The following is a 22,858-nucleotide window of genomic DNA, read 5'->3' on the forward strand; positions in this document are numbered from 1 at the left end:
AAAATTTTTAAAAATATATTTTTATTGATTTTAGAGAGGAAGGGAGAGAGAGATAGAAACACCAATGATGAGAGAAAATCATTGATCAGCTGCTTTCTGCATGCCCTCTACGGGGGATCGAGCCTGCAACCCGGGCATGTGCCCTTGACCAGAATCGAACCCAGGACCCTTCATTCCGCAGGCTGATGCTCTAACCATTGAGCAATTGGTTAGGATGAACTGGAGTTCTTTTATTCAACAGACTATAAGCACTTGCTCCGTTTTAAAAAGATTTATTTGTAGTCTATTCATTTGGCAAGTGTGGATCTGACACTAGCTGTCTGTCTTTGTAACTGAGAGAACATGAACGTGGGCTGCCCTTTATACTCCCTGACACATGAGTGGTCTAACCTGAGATAGTACAGCTATGAGGATTATGCTTTTTACCTGCTTCAACCAAACTATACAGGAGAAGTTCAGAATTCTCTGCTTACAGGGATCCGATAGCAATGTTTGGGTTTCTAATTTCCTAACAGTGATTAATGAGAGACTTACCTTGTTTCTCAGGAATAAAAATTGTAAAAAGTGTTTGTGTTTATTTTCTGTGGTATGTAACAAGTTACCACAAATTTAGTGGCTTAAAGCAGCACCTGTTTAGTGTTTCAGTTTCCATGAGTCAGAAGTCTAGGTATGGCTTAACTCATGTTGTCACAAAGTTCCAACCAAGGTGTCAGCTAGGGCCAGTCTTAATGAGGGTCACAGAGGCTTAGGGTCCTCTTCTGAACTCATGTAGTTGTTGGTAGAGTTTATTTCCTCACAGCTCTAGAACCTGTGGAAGCTTTGAGGCCAACAGGAGAATTGCTCACTTCCAACGCCCTTTTCATGGGCTCACCAGATTAGGGGAAATCCATCTAGAATGACCTCCCTTTTCAGTAATATGAACTTACTTCATTAGGGACCTAAATTACATCCTCAAAATTCATTCATTACCTTTGCCATATTTCATTAGTAAGAAGCAAGTTACAGGTTCCACCCACACTCAGAGAGGGGAGATTACACATGGTGTGGATACCAGGGTACCAGGAGGTGTGACTCACGAGCCATTTTAGTATTCCGCCTGCAATGGTGGAATTTTAATTTATTTTGATTTTTCTCTTTATTAATTATTGAATAGGTATAACATCTACATATTTTTATGTGGGGTATATAAAAAATATATAACATATCCCAGTTTAGGAAATAGGGCATTATCATTGCCTTTAAAATTTGTGTATTGCACCATTTTGCTGCCATATTTATTTCGTCTTAAATATATCTTTTTTTTCCCCCAGGCTGCCAGTACACCACTGAATCCTTTAAGTTTTCAGTGTGAATTTGTAAAACTCAGGATTGACCTTCTGCAAGCCTTCTCTCAACTTATCTGTACTTGTAACAGTCTAAAGACAAGCCCCCCTCCTGCAATCGCCACAACAATCGCCATGACTTTAGGAAATGAACTTCAGAGGTGTGGTCGCATCTCTAATCAGGCATGTGTCAGCCTATTTTCAGTGTAGTTTTTGTTTACACTTTAGAAGTTTTTGAGGTTAGTTGTGAGATGAAAAATCCTGAAATTTATAAATCAATGGTCTGACTCATGGACATTCAATATAAAATGCTTATTAACTCATCTGTCTTGCCAAAAATAGACTGATGTCTTATTAGAATGACAAAGTGATTAATGACATCTCACTTAATGCTACATATTTAGATAAAGAAAAAGGACATAAATTTTAAAGAAACTTTGGGGTGTCAATAACTATATTAATTTTTTTAGTAGAACTTAAAAGAAGCTAAAAATGCAAAATTTTTTGTTTCCATACATCAGATATACATTACCATAATCTTGTGCACATTTGTATTTTTATTTGCCTTCTGTTAATTTTATTTAACAAGATTTATAAAAATGAATGAAAATGAAAAGGAGTTGAAGTATTTTTTACATATTTTTGTTTGACTGTTTTGATTTTTGTGTTTATACAATAATGATAGCATGTTTATCATAATTAATATTTTTCCTTCTTTGTAGATGAAACAATCTATGGAAGAATTCCGAAGCCTTGCTTCCCGATATGGGGATCTTTATCAGGCATCTTTTGATGCTGATTCGGCAACTTTGAGGAATGTAGAGCTGTATCCTAAACTTGCCGCGATATATCTTGTTCTTTTGAAGTATTCTTTTAAACATAAATACTTCAGATATGCTTGACTAATATATTAGATAAGCCTATAAATTTATTACAATTAATAATTTCTACTTTGAAATCTAGTATAAGCAATATAATTTTACTTTTTTACTTAAACCAGGCTTTTTAAATAAGTGGTGACTCAATGGTGGTCTTTCTCCACCTCTAGGAAAACAGGTTGCAAACATAATACAGATCGAATTACAGAGCCTGTTGCTTGGTCCCCCTCCCCCACCCCCTTTGAAGTATCCTTCCTGATAAAGAATTTGAGAATCACTATTTCAGACACCATATATTCCTTAAAAGAAAAAAAATAAAGCCCCAGACTATTTGAGTCGATAACATATGGTCACCTTCACTAAAAATACAATCCTCACCTTGACTAATTTAATATTCAAATAATATAAAGTCTGTAGTAGATTTCTTTATTTTTAGGTATAACCTTGACATTAATCCAGACAGCAGCAGAGCTGTTTACTGATGTCTCACGCAATAGAAGCTCTGATTTTAGATCCAGAATCTGCAAGGTATTTCTAATAATACTTTACATTAAATAATGCTTTCAACTGTTATCTAACCTAATCATCACAACAGTGGTTTAGAAGAGGAATTGTAGAAAAAAACAAAACACAAAACAAAATAGAGGAAGAATTTCTCCAGCATTTGTCTAAGATCACATAGCTAGTGATGAAACCTGGATTTTCTGACTGTTGTTTATTTACCTCCTGCCTCCTGTTTTCTCAACATTGACTTGGCAAATTAACTGGGAACAAATTCATTGAATTTGAACATTTTCTTTTTATATATTGTAACTAAACTTTGGTATGAAAAATTAAGTTAGCCCTAGCTGGTTTGGCTCAGTGGAGAAAGCGTCAGCCTGCGGACTGAAGGATCCCAGGTTTGATTCTGCTCAAGGGCACATGCTCAGGTTGTGGGCTTGATCTCTAGTGGGGGGCATGCAGGAGGCAGCCAATCAATGATTTTCTCTCATCATTGATGTTTCTATCTCTCTCCCTTTCCCTTCCTCTCTGAAGGGAAACTTATAATTATATTATAAGTTAATAATATAATTAAACTTGTACTTGAAATTATTTTCTTTGGGTTTCCCAAACAAAAAGTATTCCTGTTTTTGCTTTGTTAGAAATTCTTCTTCCCTCCCCCATTAACTAATTAATTTTTTAAAATCCTATATAATAAAAGCCTAATATGCTAAGTGTCCAACCGTTCGTTCAACCATTTGACCAGTCGCTATGATGTGCACTGACCACCAGGGGGCAGATGCTCTGACTGGTAGGTTAGCTTGCTGCTGGGGTCCAGCTGGTCGGGACTGGGTGAGACGGGCTGGACACGCCCTGGAGCCCTCCCCTGCTGGCCCTAAGGAGTGGGCAAGATGGCCCGATCTGGACTGGGTGAGATGGGCCAGACATGCCCTGGAGCCCTCCGACGGTCCCTCCCTGGCTGGCCAACCTTCCGTGGTCCCTCCCCGGCCAGCCGGCCTGATCACCCCAATTGGGACTGGGCGAGACAGGCTGGACACTTCATGGACGAATCCGTGCACCGGGCCGGTTTTGGCCCGATGCCCTCAGGCCAGGCCGAGGGACTCCACCAGCCACTAGCATTTTTATAAAAGAATGACCATTGGTTTTTCCTACGATAGTATTCTATTTTGGAATATGAATTTTTAACTGTCTATCATTTTCAATCTAGTAAGACCTATGATTCCAAGATCAACTTCCTCCACAAAGAGAATATAGCGACAATGCATTTTTTGTTGTTGTTGTTAATCTTCACCCAAGGACATTTTCCCCATTGATTTCTAGAGAGAGTGGAAGGGAAGGAAGGAGACGGGAGAGAGAGAGAGAGAGAGAGAGAGAGAGAAACATTGATTGGTTGCCTCTCACAGGGAATCAAACCTGTAACTCTTCAATGTAAGGGCTGATGCTCTAACCACTTGGCACATGGCTCCAGGGCTCAATAATGCATTTTAAATTTCTGTACCCTAAAGCAGTAGTTGCCAACAGGTGGACTGCAGACCACTGGTGGTCCGTGAGGTCCGAAAGTTTGGCGACCGCCGCCCTAAAGTGTTGACTCACATTTCTTTACAGGGCAATACCAAATTCCTTGTCTTCTCTTTTAAAGTACTACCTACTCTCAGACTACTCTACTTGGCAAAGTTTTCCCCACTCATCTGATTCATTTTAATATTTTGGTGACATACTAACTTTTACTTATTTTTCTACTCATCCTTACCTTATCTATGTTTATTTTCCCTAGTTTGCAATGTTTGACTTGCTTTTTTAAAAATTTTTATTTACTTATAATTTATTTTTAAAACAAGCTTCTCCCTTTAAAATTTGAAGATGTTCTTAAACTGCCATAATTTTCAGTTTTTGCCAACTAATTGATACTTCATGCTCCCATTTTAATATTTTGGTGACATACTAACTTATTTTTCTACTTATCCTTACTTTATCTATGTTTATTTTCCCTAGTTTGCAATGTTTGACTTGCTTTTTTAAAAATTTTTATTTACTTATAATTTATTTTTAAAACAAGCTTCTCCCTTTAAAATTTGAAGATGTTCTTAAACTGCCATAATTTTCAGTTTTTGCCAACTCATTGATACTTCATGCTGACACCATTTCTCATTGTGCAATACTCATTTAACTGCTTACAACACATGTCATTGTACTGTTGGTCGACATAATAGAAATTAGTGTTTTTCTTGCTTAGCTTTTAACAGAGAGATAGGCACATTGTCAGCAGGGATGGGGTGAAGGGAGTTATCTAGCCAGCTCACACATGCTGCTCTCCAGCCTTCCCCCCTTCCTATCACCTTTCTTCACTCTTCTCCATCACCTTTCATCCCTCAAACCCATTCCCCTAATCTTTGTCCTTCATAATAATGAAAAATTGGAAAAGAACGCATGTACCTTGAGGGAGAGTTCTTTGGGTTTTATTTGCAATAGTGTGTAATTGCAAGGAGTAGATTCCTTCTAAAACGTCTCTTCTTGGTAGTATATATTTTGTGCCTTCCAAGTAAAGAGGAACCTATTGCTGAAAAGAACCTCAAGAGAGTGAGGCATGTCATTGATATTTCACTGGATTTTTTACAGAAATCTGTGTGTGTCTTTCACAGCCTAGAAGGGTTGGGGAGGTGAGGGGAGATATTGTTTCATTCAACTCTGTATCTCTAGCAGCTAACATGATACCTATGCCAGTGTATCAGTAAATGTGGGATAGGATGGAGAGATGTTTATAATCGTGAATGTTATTATCTACCTCATACCAACTTTTCAGGATTACCAGGAAAAAATATTTTGAAATGCTTGTGCATTACATTTTTCTATTCTAGCTTCTTATTCAGTCTGTCATGATTCCTTTGCACTTAACCTTTATTTCTACTGCCTAGAAAATAAGGGAATGACTAGGGACAAGGTTTATACTACCTAACAACCAAAGTGATTGAGTGAAGTCAAATCGAGGTTTGAATTCCAGCTTGTCACTTACTGGTTATATGAGACTGAGGGCAAATTACTTAACTTCTCTAAGTCTCAGTTTCCTCATCTATAAAATGGAAATAACAGTGGGTACTTTATTATTTTAAAGATTAAGTGAGAATGTGTGGAAAGTGCCTGATACATTGAGACATTAAAATTGCTGCTGTTGTGGTTCATTAATCGATACTGATTTTTAACTTCAGTTCCCAGGAATATGGATCTATAGGAGCAGCCCATGCTGATAGTGAATATGAGAGAAGAATGATGTCTGTATATAATCATGTCTTGGAGGAGGTGGAATCACTCAATCGGAAATATACCCCTGTTTCTTATATGGCAAGTGCATTTGTTTTATTGAGTTTTTATTATGTGCAAGTGGTTTTTACTCATCTCTGGCACTTACTGTGTGACTTCTACCTCTCTATGCCTGTTTTCCTTTGTGACTGTTTTGTAGCCGGGTTACTATAGTACACGCCTCACAGCATTGTTATGAGGATGAAATGAGATGATTCATGAAAGCACATGGCACTTCTGTAGCTGCTACATACCAGTAGTCACATTAACATGTCAAATCTGCTCTACCAGGATGCAGATAAAACTTATTTTTTTTTAACAAGTTAACTGAAATTGCAGTTGTTCTCAACCCTGGCTATTACATTAGAATCACTTTGAAAACTTTTTTAAAAATGCATCAGTATTCAGGCCCCACCCCAGAGCAGTTAACTGTATCTGTGCAGTCGAGGCCTGGGCATTCATATTTTTAGAAGCTCCCAGGTGATTCCATCATGCCTCCAGGGTTGAGAACCACTGGCCACTTGAGACAGAAAGAACTGAGCTTGTTATCTGACTGGCACTAAATCAGTTCCTGCGAGGTGATGCCATTGATACTTTTTAGTATACTTGTCCACCTTTCGTCTGCTGAATCTGCTGCCTTTGGCACTGTTGAGCACTCGCTCTTTATTCAGTCTTGTCCCCTGACTTCCCAGCCACAGGACAGATGGAGACACTCTCACCCAAATTCTCTCCTCCATGTCTGGCCAGTCTCCAGTGTCTTAGTTAGCTCAAGCTCCTGTAGCAGAATACTTGGTGGCTTAAACAACATTTATTTCTCACAGTTTGGGAAGCTGGAAAGTCTAGGATCACTTTTTTAAAAAATATATATTTTATTGATTTTTTACAGACAGGAAGGGAGAGGGATAGAGAGTTAGAAACATCGATCAGCTGCCTCCTGCACACTCCCTACTGGGGATGTGCCCGAAACCAAGGTACATGCCCTTGACCGGAATCGAACCTGGGACCTTTGAGTCCGCAGGCTGACGCTCTATCCACTGAGCCAAACGGGTCAGGGCTAGGATCACTTTTTTAACAAGTTAACTGGTAAGGGCCCTTTTGCTAGCTTGCAAATTGGCTCTTTCTTACTGTGTCCTCACATGTTCTGCAGAGCTCTGGTCTCTCTCTTTTTATAAGGACACTAATTCCATTATAGGGGGCCCATCCTCATGACCTCCTCTAAACCTAGTCACCTTTGAAAGGCCCCATTTCCAAAAACCAACACATTGAGAGTTAGGGCTTTTCCATATGAACCTGGAGAAGACATACACATTCAGTCCATAACACCCTGTCTTTGAACTTTACTCCTTGGAGAGCTTTTGCCCTGCCCACACATCAGATATTCCCCATAGCTCTCTTCTGGTTCCTGCTCTTCTTGTTCTGTACTCTTACTATTTATCAAGTATTTTAGAAGAAATTGGCAGGGTGCATTGTTAAAGGGTTAGGTTAGATATTAAGGACAGATATACAGCTTTCCACATAAGGTCATCAGTACATATTTGCTGATTCGAACTGACACGGGTTTGACACTGAGATTGGTTGCTAAGGGAGATTGTAAAAATTATCTTTGAAGTAAACACACACATCTCTGAGACATTCATTATTTCATATTTCCTCTAAGCTGCACCCTAAGAAGTTAAGTAGATACCAAACAGTACTTCAGTTTAATGGAATTGAACCCACTGAATATAATGGAAAGAAGGGGAAATTTCTGCTCAGTAGGTCTGTGATTTTAGACAAATTACTAAAATCCTTTTCTATGATATGGAAAAAAAAATCTACCTCACAGAGTTACTGTGAACGTTAAATGAAATAATGTGTATTGCCTAGCACAGTACCTGGCATAGTGCATAAGGAGTGATTAGTGAATGTTCATTCTCTTCTCTCCACATTGTATTTTATAGCTTTAATTTTATCTGAACCCCAAATTCAGTTCCACAAGTATTAATTGGGTCCTAGGAATAGAAAAATGACCAAGACACAGGATCGTCCTTCGAGTTGCCTGTAGTCTAATAAGAAATGAAGATTTTATAAACGAACCTGTGTGTATGCAGAAATAGAGCTCTTCCCAAGGTACAGATGTAGCACAAAAGAGAAAGTAATGCATGTCACAGGATAGGTGAATGGGGTAAGAGTGTAACTCAGAAGATGTCTTTGCGTATGAGTTTTACAGGGAGATGAGGGTAGAGAATTTCAGGCAGAGAACAACACGTTCGAAAGCAGAGGCGTGAAATAGCATATGTCTTCTGGTAACAGTTTGTTACTGTTGTTCCAGCAGAGTGTACAGGTGGGGGCTGGAGAGGTAGGCAGAGGCCAGGTGACAAAAGGCTTTGAACACAGTGTTAGGGAGTTTGGACTTTATCCTATAGGCACTGGGGGGGTTTTAGGAATTTTTAATGGGTAGAGGAAAGAAGTGGTTAAGATTGTACTTTATTGTTCTGTAGGCACAGAACATGTAATGGCTGTTCTGTGGTTACAAGGCTTCTCTCATAATCCAAGGTAAGGGCCTAATGAATAGGAATTAGAATGAGAAGAACAGGTACATAAGAAAGATACTTAGGGGCAGTATTTTCAAGGCTTGGGTTTTTGTGTGGTGTGTGTGTGTTTATTAAATGTGAGAGGATGGAGACATGACCTCCAGGTTTCCAAGTTACCAAGTGCACAAGTGGTTGATCCTTCACTGAGACAGAGAATATAAAGGGATGGTGGTAGAAGGTGAAGGTTTCATTTTTAACGTGTGGCTGTCTTACAGGCAATTGGAAAATAGGTCTGGTGTTGGAAGGAGTCGGGCTGGAATGCATGTAAGATGGTTTTGAACGTAGAGGTTCTTAAAGTCACGGGAGTAGAGAAAATTGCCTCTTAGGAACATATGGACTAATGAGAGTGTCAACATTTAAGGAAGAAACAAAGGAAGAGAATCTTAGGAAAGAAGATGGAGAGGGGAAGAATCAGAAAAAGTGAGGACGGGGGCCATAAGTGGAATTCCTTGGAAAAAGAGACTTATCAGGTGCCACAGTATTGTAAAAAGTACAAAGGCTGAAAAGTATTGGATTTGCAATGAGGAGTGTTGGTTTAGGAACCATGATATGTGACTTCACACCTCCAGACTGTTAACTTTAATAGTAAATTGCTACTAATGTACCTGGGGAGGTGTGTCCGGGGGGCTGGTGGCCTCAGAGGCAGTCCTGCTTTCCCAGTGGAGGTTTGTAAAGTCTGAATTTCTTCTTATAAAAGGGAGAATGGTGCCTTTTTGCCCGGGAACAGCCTGAGGTCACTTGGGGTCCTCTGAGTCCCTCCTTTAAAGATGTTTCTCTCCTTAAACACGATTGTGACATCAAAGGTTCCACCACAAGTAGAATGTCCCTGCAAATGCTTCCCAGGTTCCTTGCAGGAAGATGGATAGTGATGTTTCAGCAATTAAACCTGAAGAAATAGGCCCAATGTCTTTAAATCTGAGTTATTATTCTCTCAAGTAATAGACCTGGCATTTGTATTACTGCTTGTCTGTTGGGTACAAAATATTCAGTAGTCTGAACCCAGTGACGAGTAGTTTCTTCTGGCTTTCTGCCTTATTGCCCAACTCTTAAAAAATGTTTACAGGGTAGGCAACTAGGTGACAGTTTACTTGAAAGCAGGAGCTTAGACGGACAGACAGCATAGTGTATGGTGGAGTGGTTTTCAACCTGTGGTACTTTGGAGGGACCACTGAGAGGGGAGTAGACTGAGGCGGGGATGGTAGACCAAGTTGGAATGGTTCTGGGTGCCCAAAGATTAAGTGTTCTGATAGTGCTGTAACTTTTTTTCTCCTATTGTTTGCAAATCATTGGTGAAGTGGAACAAAAATCACTGAACTAACTAAGGATTAGGCAATCTTGGTTCTAGTTCCAGCTTGTTCCATTAGCTGTCTAGATGACCCATGTCATCATCAGAATTGAGATGATCTTTATCTGTGAAGCTTTTTGAAGGGTATTCTTTAAGAAGAAAAAAAAAGATGAAAAATATAAACAATAAAATGGCAATAAATACATAGCTATCAACATTTAAATCTAAAAATAAAAATAAAGAACAAGAAATCTGATGAACAAAATAAACTCATGAATAAAATAGAACCAGAAACATGGAACAGACTGACGAATCCCAGAGGGGAAGGGGGGTGCAGAAGAGATTAACCAAAGAACATAGGCATATTTGCATTACTTAGGACACAGACAATAGGGTGGTGAAGGACTGGGGCAGGGGTGCATTACTTAGGACACAGACAATGGGGTGGTGAAGGACTGGGGCAGGGCGGGAACCGGATTGAGGGAGGTAATGGGGAGAAAGTAGGGGACATCTGTAATACTCTCAGCAATAACGAATTTTTTTTAATTGGGATGATCTTTAAATAGCTTTGATGGTTTCATGGGTGTATGGTTACCTGCATGCCCATCAAGTGGTATATGTTAAATATGTACAGCTTTTTGTATGTCATTGTCTATCAATAGAGTGGTTTTAAATTAAATAAATAATCTTGGAACTCTTAAATTCTGGTTCTATGATCCTTTTCACTAAGACTCAAAGCATTTATTAAAGTTTCATAATTCCCTAGAGTTGGACTATATAGTCATTCTTAATCTGAATTCCAGTAAACTTCCACCATTACTCTCTCCCTGAGGCCTCATGGCCCATAGGGTCAGGGAAGCTGCCTGGTGGGGATGGGTTGACAGAATGAGGCAACTCTAAGCCGAAGTTCCACATGGGATTAGGTGTCAGCCCCAGGATGTCAATATACTGCTCCAGCTTCTTTACCATGTACTCTTTATCATACTTTGCCAAACTTTATCAAACTGGCAGTTACTTTGGACTATATAGTCATTCTTAATCTGAATTCCAGTAAACTTCCACCATTACTCTCTCCCTGAGGCCTCATGGCCATAGGGTCAGGGAAGCTGCCTGGTGGGGATGGGTTGACAGAATGAGGCAACTCTAAGCCGAAGTTCCACATGGGATTAGGTGTCAGCCCCGGGATGACAATATACTGCTCCAGCTTCTTTACCGTGTACTCTTTATCATACTTTGCCAAACTTTATCAAACTGGCAGTTACTCTGTATTTCAGTGTCATAATATGTCTACTAGCTCGAAGCTCTTTAGAAATGCAAAGTTTGCATATTGCTTGCCTTGAGCAATGTGGATTTCTCTTTTCTGTCATTTGCTTTTTATGGAATATACTCCTTTACAATAAAGTATAAATCTGTAATTGTACTCCTTAACATGAGTTACTTGGCAAATGTGCACAGTTCCTGGATTGTTGTTGGTTTTGTTTTTGTTTTTTTTACTATTTCCTGATTGATGGTGTTATTATTGTTGTTTTTGTAATAATCTATGTGAGCATTTGTAGTTTTTAAACTTCTCCTGAAAGTACCATTTGTTGATGAAATTTGGAAATTCATTTTTATTTGATTCTATTTCTTTCCCCTCCAGCATACAGCATGCCTCTGCAATGCCATCATTGCTTTGCTGAAAGTTCCTCTTTCATTTCAGAGGTATTTTTTCCAGAAACTGCAATCCACCAGCATTAAGGTAATATTGGAAGAATGATAAGGTTAATATGGATTAAAAGCCCAGTTATCACGTACAGATTAAGCGGGACATAGTTCTGCTTCAAGAGCTTACCTTTGGTTTTGGCAAAACTTATGCTCTTTAATTATAAGCCTTTCCTGCCTTTACCAACTTGTTTGGTGAAGAAAATGGACACCTGTCAGTACCAAATGCAGTGAGACAGGTGTTTGGCTACCAGGAGCTCTGTACCTTGGCTCCCTACTCCAAGAATAAGTCGAGTGGTTTTCATCATAGTAGCCTACAAGGATCTTGAGCTGAGTCCACCTCTGGTCAGCCTATTCAGACCCAACTTCAAATGAAACAGATCCAGTATGACATCACCAGTCCTACCTCAAAAGCACTTTTATCTTTGAATAACAAGCTTTGGGGAGCTGGCCAATTAATAGTATTTTAAAATATTTAAACTACTCAAAATTCAAAAGCTGTTTTTGTTCAAGGAATAGAATTGTTGGGAATGGGGGAAATTGCCACTTCTGAGAGATTACTTGGATTATCCCTGTCAATAAATGTCTAGTATGTTTTGGCATCTGTCCAAATGCTTTTGATTGCAAATAACAAAGTAGGCTATGACAAATGACCTGGTTAATAAGGAAAATGTATTATATAGATAAGTCCTAAGGTAGTAGGTCTCCAGAGTTGATTAGTTCAATGGTTCAACAGCATTATAAAAAACAATTTTTCCATCTTTTTATTTAGCAAGACTTGAGCTTTCTGTAGTTGAAGTGGATTTGGGACTTTTAATATGTTTTTAAAGAAAAATTACTCTAATGAGAGGTTAAAAATGTCATTTGGTTCATTTGTGGAAGTTGACTTTTATACCATGGTGACTTGGTTATGTTTGTAATCCTAGAATTTTAAATTCATTTGCATTTGAATTTAGTCAATTTGAAATTATCTAAAACCAAAGAGACAGCTGCTGGACACAAAAATTTACATAGTGGATTTCCCTTCTAGAATTGGTTCGTTATCAAAGAAGTGCCTCCCCACAGAAATTGGGAGAGCAGTACCTCCACTATTCTCTGTTACCTTCAAACAGTGCTGGGGCTTCGGGTTAAAAAAACAAATGGGTATTTAAAAGGAGGCATTAGAAATAAGGAACTCTTGACTTTAAAGGTACATCTATCTGGTTGTCCCAACATAGTCAGGTTGTATGTGGGGGCGGGGGGGGGGGGGGGGGGGGGGGGGGGGGGGGGGGGGGGGGAGGTTAAGTAACATTTTAACCCATAACCAGTGATTAGCACAGACATGTATGTTGGAAGGAAGCTTGCTCTTGGTTGTTAGTGTTTATTTGATGTTGTTGTTCCAGCTTGCTCTGTCGCCATCCCCCCGGAACCCTGCAGAGCCCATCGCTGTCCAGAATAACCAGCAGCTGGCGCTGAAGGTGGAGGGAGTGGTTCAGCATGGATCTAAACCAGGACTGTTTCGCAAAATTCAGTCTGTCTGTCTGAATGTTTCTTCTACGCTACAGAGTAAATCTGGACAAGAGTACAAGGTAATTTACAAAAGAGGCAGAATTGTGATGCGATTTTAGGTGATGGAAGTTTTCCCATGTTTTTCATGGTTAAGTAGATTGCAGTTCTACCTCCCCAGGGATCAGATGGACATGAGTTAAAAGCACATATTGGGGTGTGAGAGCCTAATAACAATACTTCTCTTTTTCCTGCCTGAACATTTGATAGATGGAGATCAGCCTATGAGTGTTATTACTGTTAAAGCCAGGGAGGAACCCCGCTCAGGTGCCTGGCAGCAAGGACTTCTAGCCCTGTACCTCTGACATGAATTTTCCCACCTAGCTTCAGCCAATACACACAAAGCCTGCCCCCATAAAACATGGCAGGAAGGAGCACCCGAAGCTCAAAAAAGAAGGGAAAGAGAAGATGCTTAGCTCCCCATGCCCAGCTCCCACCCCGAAACTTAGCCAGTGGGATGCACCTCCTCTGCAGACCAGTACCGTTCATCTGATGAAAGGTCCTTTCATGCGGAGGGAACATCAGAAGTGGGGGATAAGTGTCTCCCTATGCCCCCTGCCCCCAAAAGAGCACATCTGTTTATTTTTCTCTATTTTAAGTAACTTTTCAAAAGGAAAGTATATAGCATTGACATAGTAATGGTTAATGTAAAAATCTTTCCTTATGAGTATAACCCTAGGAATTTACTGCTTTGAGAATCATGAGACCAGTTAACCAAAACCATGCTTGCTTTGTTAGCCAAAGCTAAGATTCTGAATTCATGCCCATGAAATGCCAATCTTCCAAATGTAGAATGTTCCTTCCTTTAGACATCTCTTTCCAGTTCTGTGGCAGTTTATTCAAAGTAAATGGAGCAAGGGATCAGGTACACAGTTGTATGATAGAGTTGTTCAAATGCCCAGATTGCTGGTATCCAGGTTGATTGGGGGCATGCTTGAACGGCGGTTCATAGCAAGAAAAGGGGTATTAGTAAAGATAAAAAGAGCGTTTTAGTCTCTTTCGTGTTCGGCTAAAAAAGCCAAGGGGAGTTCTGGTTTGAGCCATCATCACTTTCTTTGCTTTGATAGCTTACTCTCTCTCGCACTCTTCACCCATCTGGTAAGGCTCAGACTTCATTCTCTTCTCTTCCTCTCTTTTTATTTTCATGACCCAAAGCATGGTGCCTTATGTAGCCACTCACTAGCTATTTGGTGACTGATGAAAAAAAAATCAGTAGTTAGAGCACAACTATTATGTTTGGGTGATCTCTGATGTCACAGAAGATCATAGTGAGCATTTACATGGTTAACTGTCTGCAGCTCTCTCCTCACTTAGAGTTTGAGAGAACCGTAACCATGGTTCTCTTTGTTCCTTGTATATAATGATTTCTACTATTAAGAAGAAAAACATTCAAACTGAGAAGTACTGGTCTCCTGCTTGCTGACTTGCCTCTTGGGAGACATTGACTGAAGTCAGGAAGCTGCTATAATAAGCCACACTGTACATCAAGCGTGTCAACTCAAAGGCTAACACGGGCCAAATAAATGAGGCATTCGGCCTGTGTGCTGCAAGTTTGACATGCTTGCTGTACATGATCACTTCATCATGTTACTTGCAGGGAGTTTGCAACTTAAATGCATCATCTATTTAGAGTCATCAGGTCCTTTTCTGATCTCTTTAAGTAAGTTCTTGTTTAATAGGCATAGTCTTTAGGAATATAAAAACCTTACAAAAGTTGACTATGCAAACAAAAAAATACCTATAAGTAATTCTAAGATCTTGAATTGGTTGGTGACTTCATTAATGTTACAGGTAAATGACTCTGGAAAATTGACCTCATGCTAACTGCTTATTGAGACAAGCTCAGGGCACATTTATATAATTAATTATACAACAGAAACGAAGTCAGGAAGCTGCTATAATAAGCCACACTGTACATCAAGCATGTCAAACTCAAAGGCTAACACGGGCCAAATAAATGAGGCATATGGCCTGTGGGCTGCAAGTTTGACATGCTTGTTGTACATGATCACTTCATCATGTTACTTGGCGGGAGTTTGCAACTTAAAATGCATCATCCATTTAGAGTCATCAGGTCCTTTTCTGATTTCTTTAAGGAAGTTCTTGTTTAATAGGCATATTCTTTAGGAATATAAAAACCCTACAAAAGTTGACTATGCAAACAAAAAAATACCTATAAGTAATTCTAAGATCTTGAATTGGTTGGTGACTTCATTAATGTTACAGGTAAATGACTCTGGAAAATTGACCTCATGCTTACTGCTTATTGAGACAAGCTCAGGGCACATTTATATAATTAATTATACAACAGAAACACACATAAATGTAGATCAATCTAGTCAAACACTCATTAAGATTACCTGTATATGCATTGTCAGAAAAAGGGTCTCTCTGACATACTTCCTCATGAGTAGAGGTCGGGGTACATCAGCAGGTGTTATTCTGTTACTGAAGAACAACGGCCTGAGTGTTTGTCTAGCTAAATAAATGAATGAGCCCATAAATCTGTGTTTTGCAATATATCGTACTGCCAATCTGAACAAAACACTGATTAAGTGAGTGATGTACAAGTTCTGAAGTTAATTTAATGCTGAAGCTAATACTAAAGCAGGGAGGAATCATATTAAGGAATATAAAATCAGACTAGCTAGGAGGAAGAAAACTCACATATAAACATAGTTTTATGTCCCTTTTCAGTCTTTTATATTTTAAAACCACTATTTCTTCAGAATGTCTCTTCACAGACTGAAGAAAGATGGGAATTGGAGTTGAGGTTGGGTAAGCAAGTGTAGGGAAGGAAAAACGTCTTTTCTGCTTTCTGTAGATCTCCAGTCGGGCCTAAGGGTAAACTGACATTAAGGCAGATTAATAGGAGAAAAACCTACCAGTGTTATTAGAATTTCACATGTAGGAATCTTCACAAGAGAATGAAGACCCAAAGAAGTGACCAGAACAGAAAGCTTATATACCTTTAGACACAGAAATGATAAGTTCATGACGAAATGACAAGACATGGGGATTTGGACTTGGGGCAGTAAATTGTGGGGAAATGTTGGGGCAGTGGGGGCGACCATGGAAGATAGGGGATATTTTAGTAGGTTTGTCTGTACAGGTCCATTTCAGCATCGATGGCCAGTCTCTGGTGATAAGGATGTTTTTCTCTTCTTGGTATAGAGAGGCTACCTTTCTTGTAGGAAATTTTTTTTTTTAAATATATTTTATTGATTTTTCACAGAGAGGAAGGGAGAGGGATAGAGAGCCAGAAACATCGATGAGAGAGAAACAGTGATCAGCTGCCTCCTGCACACCCGCTACTGGGGATGTGCCTGCAACCAAGGTACATGCCCTTGACTGGAATCGAACCTGGGACCCTTCAGTCCGCAGGCCGATGCTCTATCCACTGAGCCAAACCGGTCAGGGCTCTTGTAGGAAATTTTATGGCCTGTTTTAGGTAAAGGGGGCAGATCAGCGAGCCCCTCCTGCATCTGTTGTTTCTCTAGTGCCTTTAACTCAAAATAGTCAGGATGCCAAAGCAGCATGTATGGGGTAGTGTGTCCTGAACTCCTTCGCCAGGAGGAGAGGCCAGCATATGAAGGGGCTGAGAAAGGCTTTGGGGGCTCATTCTTTAAGGATAGTAAGGAGTCAGATCAATCCATAACTAAGAGTATAGGCGCTGCAGTTAGCCTACCAAGGTTCAGAGGCTAGCTCCACCACTCATTAGCTGTGTGACCTTGGAGAAATTACTTAACCTCTCTGACTCAGTTTTCTCCTCTATAAAGCAAGGATAATAATTGTACCTATCTCTTGGTTGTTTGCATGGATTAAATAAGCACGTGGGCAGGACCTAGCTCATAGTAAGCACTCAGTAAATGTTAGCTATTGTTATTACCTAACAATTTTTTTATTCCAGATACCCATTGACAATATGACCAATGAGATGGAGCAGAGGGTTGAGCCTCATAACGACTACTTTAGTACACAATTTCTTTTGAACTTTGCTATCCTTGGAACACACAACATTACTGTGGAATCTTCAGTGAAAGACGCCAATGGTATCGTATGGAAGACTGGTCCCAGAACTACCATATTTGTAAAATCCTTGGAAGACCCGTATTCCCAGCAAATTCGCCTGCAACAGCAGCAAGCCCAGCAACCATTACAACAGCAGCAACAACGAAATGCCTACACGCGGTTTTAACCATGTGACGAATGCACTATAGACTTTACAGGGATTGATTAAATTAGCAGAAGTACTCTGCATCTTCATATGGATTAAGATATGAAAGTTATAATGTGGAGTCCATTTACTCCTTGGTTTCTGTAATGTAATATTCTAAAAAATATAGGGGTTTTTTTTTCCCCCTTACAAATTTCTCATTTGAGAAAAATGGGGTTCTTAACCAGAAATATTTTTTTCCTTGTTCCTTTGACCAGGTCCCTTATCTCATAATTACCATTTTCATTCTTTTATTATTCTTTTTAGTGTGGCTGAGCCTTTTCTTTTTCTTTTAAGTCACATATTGGGATCATTGAATTAGTAAATTTGACTGCTTCTCTACCAAAATATATCACCAGCTGCCTGTGATTCTGAGCTGCACCTCGGGAAGTTCTGACCAGTACTGACCCTGGTGGTAAAACCGAGTCCTCCCATCGATGGACTCGGAAGTGTCTCCTGAACCATCAGTCTTCTGGAAAATGAGAGCAGGCAGACAAACAGCATCGACACATCCTGCTGTATTATTTCAACTCCTTATCTGTCCTATGCTAAAGCAAACTTAATTTATTGTTTTAGTACTTAATTGAACCAAAGTGCAGCTAAAAATTACATAGACATATTGGAGATTAATAATTTGTTTTTTCTAATATGTGTGTGATTGTGTAGACTTTTTACATTGTTTCTAAGAGTAAAAAAAATCACTCACATTTAATATCTCAATGTTTTAAGGTAGGAGGGCAGATCTTTGGTTTAGTTTCTTGGCATGTTATGTAATGCTAGACTTGATTGCCTAGAAAGAACAGTCTCTTTTTAACACAACCCCAATTAGATGGGATGCTCAGGGAATAGAAGTTTTCTAGTTAGCCAGAAAACCCCTTTTTTTTTTCTATTTCAATACTGGTTAAAAACGTTATAAAATCTAATACTGATATACTTTCTTGTCTTAACACAGTATACTAGATATAATTAACCGATCTTTCTGGATTTGGGATCATTTAGTTCTTTGGGATCATGATTTCTGAACATTGGGGATCACAGCATTGCAGAGATTGATGATATGGGCAGTTGGATTCGGAGTAGCTCCTAAGATGAAGCAGGCACATTCCTTGGAAATTTCTTTTTAAAATAAATATCTCCATTTCTTTGCTTGTGTTTGGCCTTTTCTCTTTGAAAGTTGACATTGGCTCAAAGGAGGGGTTGAGTTTAAAGGGAAAAACAAAGTGTGTGTGTTTTTTTCCTTGTCATCTGGCTTTTACGGGTGAGAAGTGATTGACAACTCAGGTCCCTTTAAGATCATGAGCTATATTTGCAGCACAACACATTTCACTGCCAACAGCCAGATCATTGTCATAAAACGTAAATCTACAGTGGCCACTGTAGATTATATCTGTTTATAAGTGGCCCAGTTGTACCCATAATGTACATAATGTAATGTAATGTAGTTAGCCTCTGTCACCAACATTAAAAGTATGATGGGATGTATCGAGAAGTCAGAAAGTCTGGTGAGTTGGCTTAGATTGCCTAACAGCAGCACTCCAGGAGGTTATGGTCTTTCCATTTCTTACCCAAGAATACAAAGACCTTTCAACCTCATGGGCTATGCTTTATGTTTTATTGGCTTGGCTGGAGCTAGTCCATTATCCTGTGGTATGCAGTCTAAAGTACTCATTCTATGAGCAATTTAATTTTTCATTGTAATTGGGATTTAAATAGAGTGAGTCAGGTTTTTTCCTTAATGACATACCAAGACCTGGAGCCATTGATTTCCACATTCTATTGAAGAATGCTAAACTTTTTTCAGACCTATTACAGTTACAAAACATTTTTCAGTATGTACCTTTTCCCAGTGCATTTCTCTCCTGCACAGTCAAGTTTGTTGTGCAATTTGCCCTCTTTGCTTATTACTTAGGTCTGGTTAAAGATTGAAACTTGATGAAATATGTTCGGGCATTATCTTCCTTATAGATCATGTCTACAGGTGTAGCTTTTGTTTAGTGATACCTGACTAAAAAGTAGTTTTGTTGTTTCCAGATAAATTATGAAGGTGAGATAATATCAAATGAATCAGAACGATCAGGAAAATGAGCCTCTTACCCAATCAGCATCCTCAAGAGTCAGGATGAGTTCAAGAAAAACAGATTGTATGCAGAGAAGAAATAACTCATAGTTCATCTTTTGGTTTTCTTGGGAGATTTTATTTGTGGATTTTTTAAATATATATTTTTATTGATTTCAGAGTAGGGGTGAGGGAGAGAGAGAGAAACATCAATGATGAGAGAGAATCATTGATCAGCTGCCTCCTGCACACCCCACACTGGGGATCGAGCCTGAAACCCGGACTTCTGGTTCATAAGTCAATGTTCAACCACTGAGCTACACCAGCTGGGCTTATTTGTGGGTTTTAATGAAGCTTATTTGTGGCTGTGAATCAAAAATATTTAAAATGGAGGACTAGGACTGAATGAGACTGAGGAATTATAAGAAGATATTAATGTCTAGTTCTGTTTCCCAACACCATGGAAGGTGAAAGTAGGCTGTGTTGCCTCAAGAGTTTCAACCCACCATTGGGAATAGTGAAGCTAATGATGCTTTTTGTTTATGTGTCCTCTCACCTTGAGGAGATGAGCAAAGTGATGGTAAATTGTTAACACTTGTACCCCGCACCGTGTTTTCCCTTCCCCACCCCCACCCACCAGTAAAGGCAGACAGCATGTGATCAGGAGGGCCAGCCCTAAAGTACTCCCCACATGGCAGGAGATGTAGATGAAATGCCTACTGAATAATGCAAGTTGGGGAGACGGCCTCTCCAGGGGTGAGCCCACACCATGCCAGGCCCTGAGCTGGCAGTGGGAAGTACAAATGAAATGGACAGATCCCTCAATTGACAGTAAAAGACCTCTGTCTTCAGAGAATGTGAAGAGGGCTTTATCAAAGCTGTTAACAGCAAAAAAAGATGCCATCTCTGAAATTCCAGTAGTATCTCCCCTTATACATAGCAGTCAGGACAGGCTCTAGGGTGATTAAAACTGGCCATCATTTGGCATCTTCTCCTTTTGCTGCTCTTGGAAGGCAAGTATTCCTTCCTTCTCAGAGAACCTCCTCCTGATATGATCAGAGACAAATGGGTACCTACTACTTTTGAAGCCAGAGCTGAACAGAAAGAGCATTTGGAAAAAAGGTTCACCCCTAAAGTATAAAGTCAATATTTAGCCTCAAGGAGATGAGCTGACATGCAAAAAGAAGTAAATATTGTCTTGTGTTGCAGAAGCTACTGCTGCTCTGGCCAGGTTGTTGGATGACATGAACCCATCAATGTCACATTTCAAGTTACCAGGGCATTAGGGAGAAATGACTGTAATCACAGAATCACTTAAGCAACATCAGATCTGTCCTACTTAGTGTCGCAGTGTCCCCTGGGATGCTCAAGAGCATATTAGCCGTGGCTAGAACTGTCTCGGCACATCTGGAACGTCCTGGAGGGCCCTTGACACAGGAGAGGCCTATCGGCCCTAAGCACTCCCAACCCCCTGCCCCTCTCCCATGTGGCTGGCCAGGAGTAGCTGATGGGAAGCATTTTTCCTTCACCCTGAGCACTGGAAGTAACTCCACTGGGACCACAGGGCACTATAGCTCAGTCAGCTTTTGTCTGAGCAGGAGTTTGTGAACTGGAGCACATTTCCCAGATCTATGCCAACGGCCCAGCCAACAAGGACACAAACAATTTTGAAAACAGATGACCTTTTATTTACTCACCAAATGTTTATCGAACACGTGTGGGATGCCAGGAACTGGGAATGCAATGATGGGCCAGCTCCTTGGGTTCATGGCTATGCCACTGCTTGTTTTTGCACAGACCATGGGAGAGGGAAGGTTGGGACCATGCTGGGTGGGCCTGAGCTTCCTTGGTGGTTGATCATTTCCTCCTGTGAAAGGGGAAAGGAATGAGTTTGCACAGGTCTATCCAGGTCCTGCCGTTTCCTGTGTGGCCCTTCGGAAAAGCTGTCAGCCTGAGCGTTTGCCCCTTTGGTAGCTAACCATCTTCACCGTTCACTAATATCCAACCTAAAGCCCTTAGGGTGATCTTAATTAACATCCTGCTTCAATTCTTTGTGTTTGAGGGAGATGGCAAACTCCCCAAAACCTTGCTCCCAGGGAAATAGTACTAATCAGAATGCAGTCTTCTCTGACCCTAACTACTTCATATTGAAAAACATACTTGTCCCTCCAGACCCGGCAGAAACACACTCGCCCCCAATTCCTCCCGCCAGACTTGACACTTTATACTGGTCCCTTTGTGACCAGTGTCAACCCAGTCTTATACATGATCCACTGCCTGACCCTTGGGGTTGCCGTAAATGTGGATAAATGGTGGCTACAGTTACCATGTTCTGGTCATGGGAACGAGCAGCTCCCTCCACCGTTCCAGCCTCCACGTCAGCCCCCGCGCATAACATTTTTGTGAGCCTTGGCTTCTTCCTCTGTGAAATGAGGCTAATAACTGCCCTGTTGTGAAGATTCAATGTAATAACACATGCACAAAGCCTGCTACTTGGCAGGGGCCCACCAAGTATTGGTTGCCTCTGCAGTTACGTTGCTGATCATCTCTGCCTTAGAGGAAAGTGATGTTCCAGGTCATCTGAGAACCTAAAGGGACTAAAATTTCTTAGACTCAAGAGAAATGTATTATTTTCCCTCTTAAGGAGGACATTTATATCTGTGAGCTTTCCTGTCCGCACAAGCCTTGAGCCCTAAGGTGGGGGAAGAGGGGGGTGTAAAAAAGAAGTGTCACCAGTTCAATGAGTCAACCCAGGCTTCTCTGTCATTCTTTCTGAGTTATTTAGCAACTGCAAAGTAAATGGGCTTGTATCCAAAGTTAGTTCTTGCCATGAAATCTATTGGACACAAGCCCCATGATTCAATGGACGCTGTCTACCTGACTGAGCAGAACTATTTTCCTGCTGAAAGGTTTTAGAGAGTTTGCTATCTCCCCCAAACAGAGCATGAAGACAAAATTGCAGTAAGAACTTTAGGTTGGGCGCAAGTAAGAACTTCGTGAACTGTGAAAATAATTAAATACTGAAGGAAGGTGGCATATGGACTGTGTGAGCTATTCTGTCCAACCACAGGGATCTGATCGCTTTGCCAACAGCCTCTCTGATCCCTTGGCCCCATTCCATCAGCAGGACTTGTGCAGGGCAGACTTCCTGCCAAGGGCTGTGCCTGGGAGATGGGGTGTAGCCCTGCTCCCTACCCACCACATGCCCTCCAGACAGAGGGCTCAGGCAGCTCAGCTGCAGATATAAATAACCCCCTCGTGACTCTCTGTCCTTAGAGCAAATGCCTCTGGCCATTGGGGAAGAAGTGGAGGGAGGGAGGGCTCCAGGAGGGAGAGCCCTCTGGGCTTGACAGCTGAGAAAAGAGCTGAGAGTGAAGAGGTTATGTTTTCTCTCACCTCCTAAGTGTGTCTGTATGTTTATGAGAGATGTGTCTACGCAGAGAGAAGAGCTGTCCTACTTTTGAGGAAGGAGGTGGGGGGGGGGGGG

General features: G+C 40.4%; 1 protein-coding gene across 1 annotated transcript in view; it reads left to right on the forward strand.

The window, feature by feature from the left end:
* Positions 1-18,461, forward strand: part of INTS7 (integrator complex subunit 7) — a 44,568-nt gene extending 26,107 nt beyond the window's left edge. Inside the window, exons 12-18 of the mRNA XM_014538810.1 lie at positions 1,311-1,505; positions 2,045-2,148; positions 2,660-2,728; positions 5,905-6,037; positions 11,493-11,591; positions 12,937-13,122; positions 17,010-18,461. Coding sequence (XP_014394296.1) covers positions 1,311-1,505; positions 2,045-2,148; positions 2,660-2,728; positions 5,905-6,037; positions 11,493-11,591; positions 12,937-13,122; positions 17,010-17,297 — 1,074 coding nt within the window. The 3' untranslated portion in view covers positions 17,298-18,461. The remainder of the gene's footprint in view (positions 1-1,310; positions 1,506-2,044; positions 2,149-2,659; positions 2,729-5,904; positions 6,038-11,492; positions 11,592-12,936; positions 13,123-17,009) is intronic.
* Positions 18,462-22,858: the final 4,397 nt, after the last annotated feature.

This window comes from Myotis brandtii, unplaced genomic scaffold (genome assembly GCF_000412655.1).
Source record: "Myotis brandtii unplaced genomic scaffold, ASM41265v1 scaffold197, whole genome shotgun sequence".
Lineage (NCBI taxonomy): Eukaryota > Metazoa > Chordata > Mammalia > Chiroptera > Vespertilionidae > Myotis > Myotis brandtii.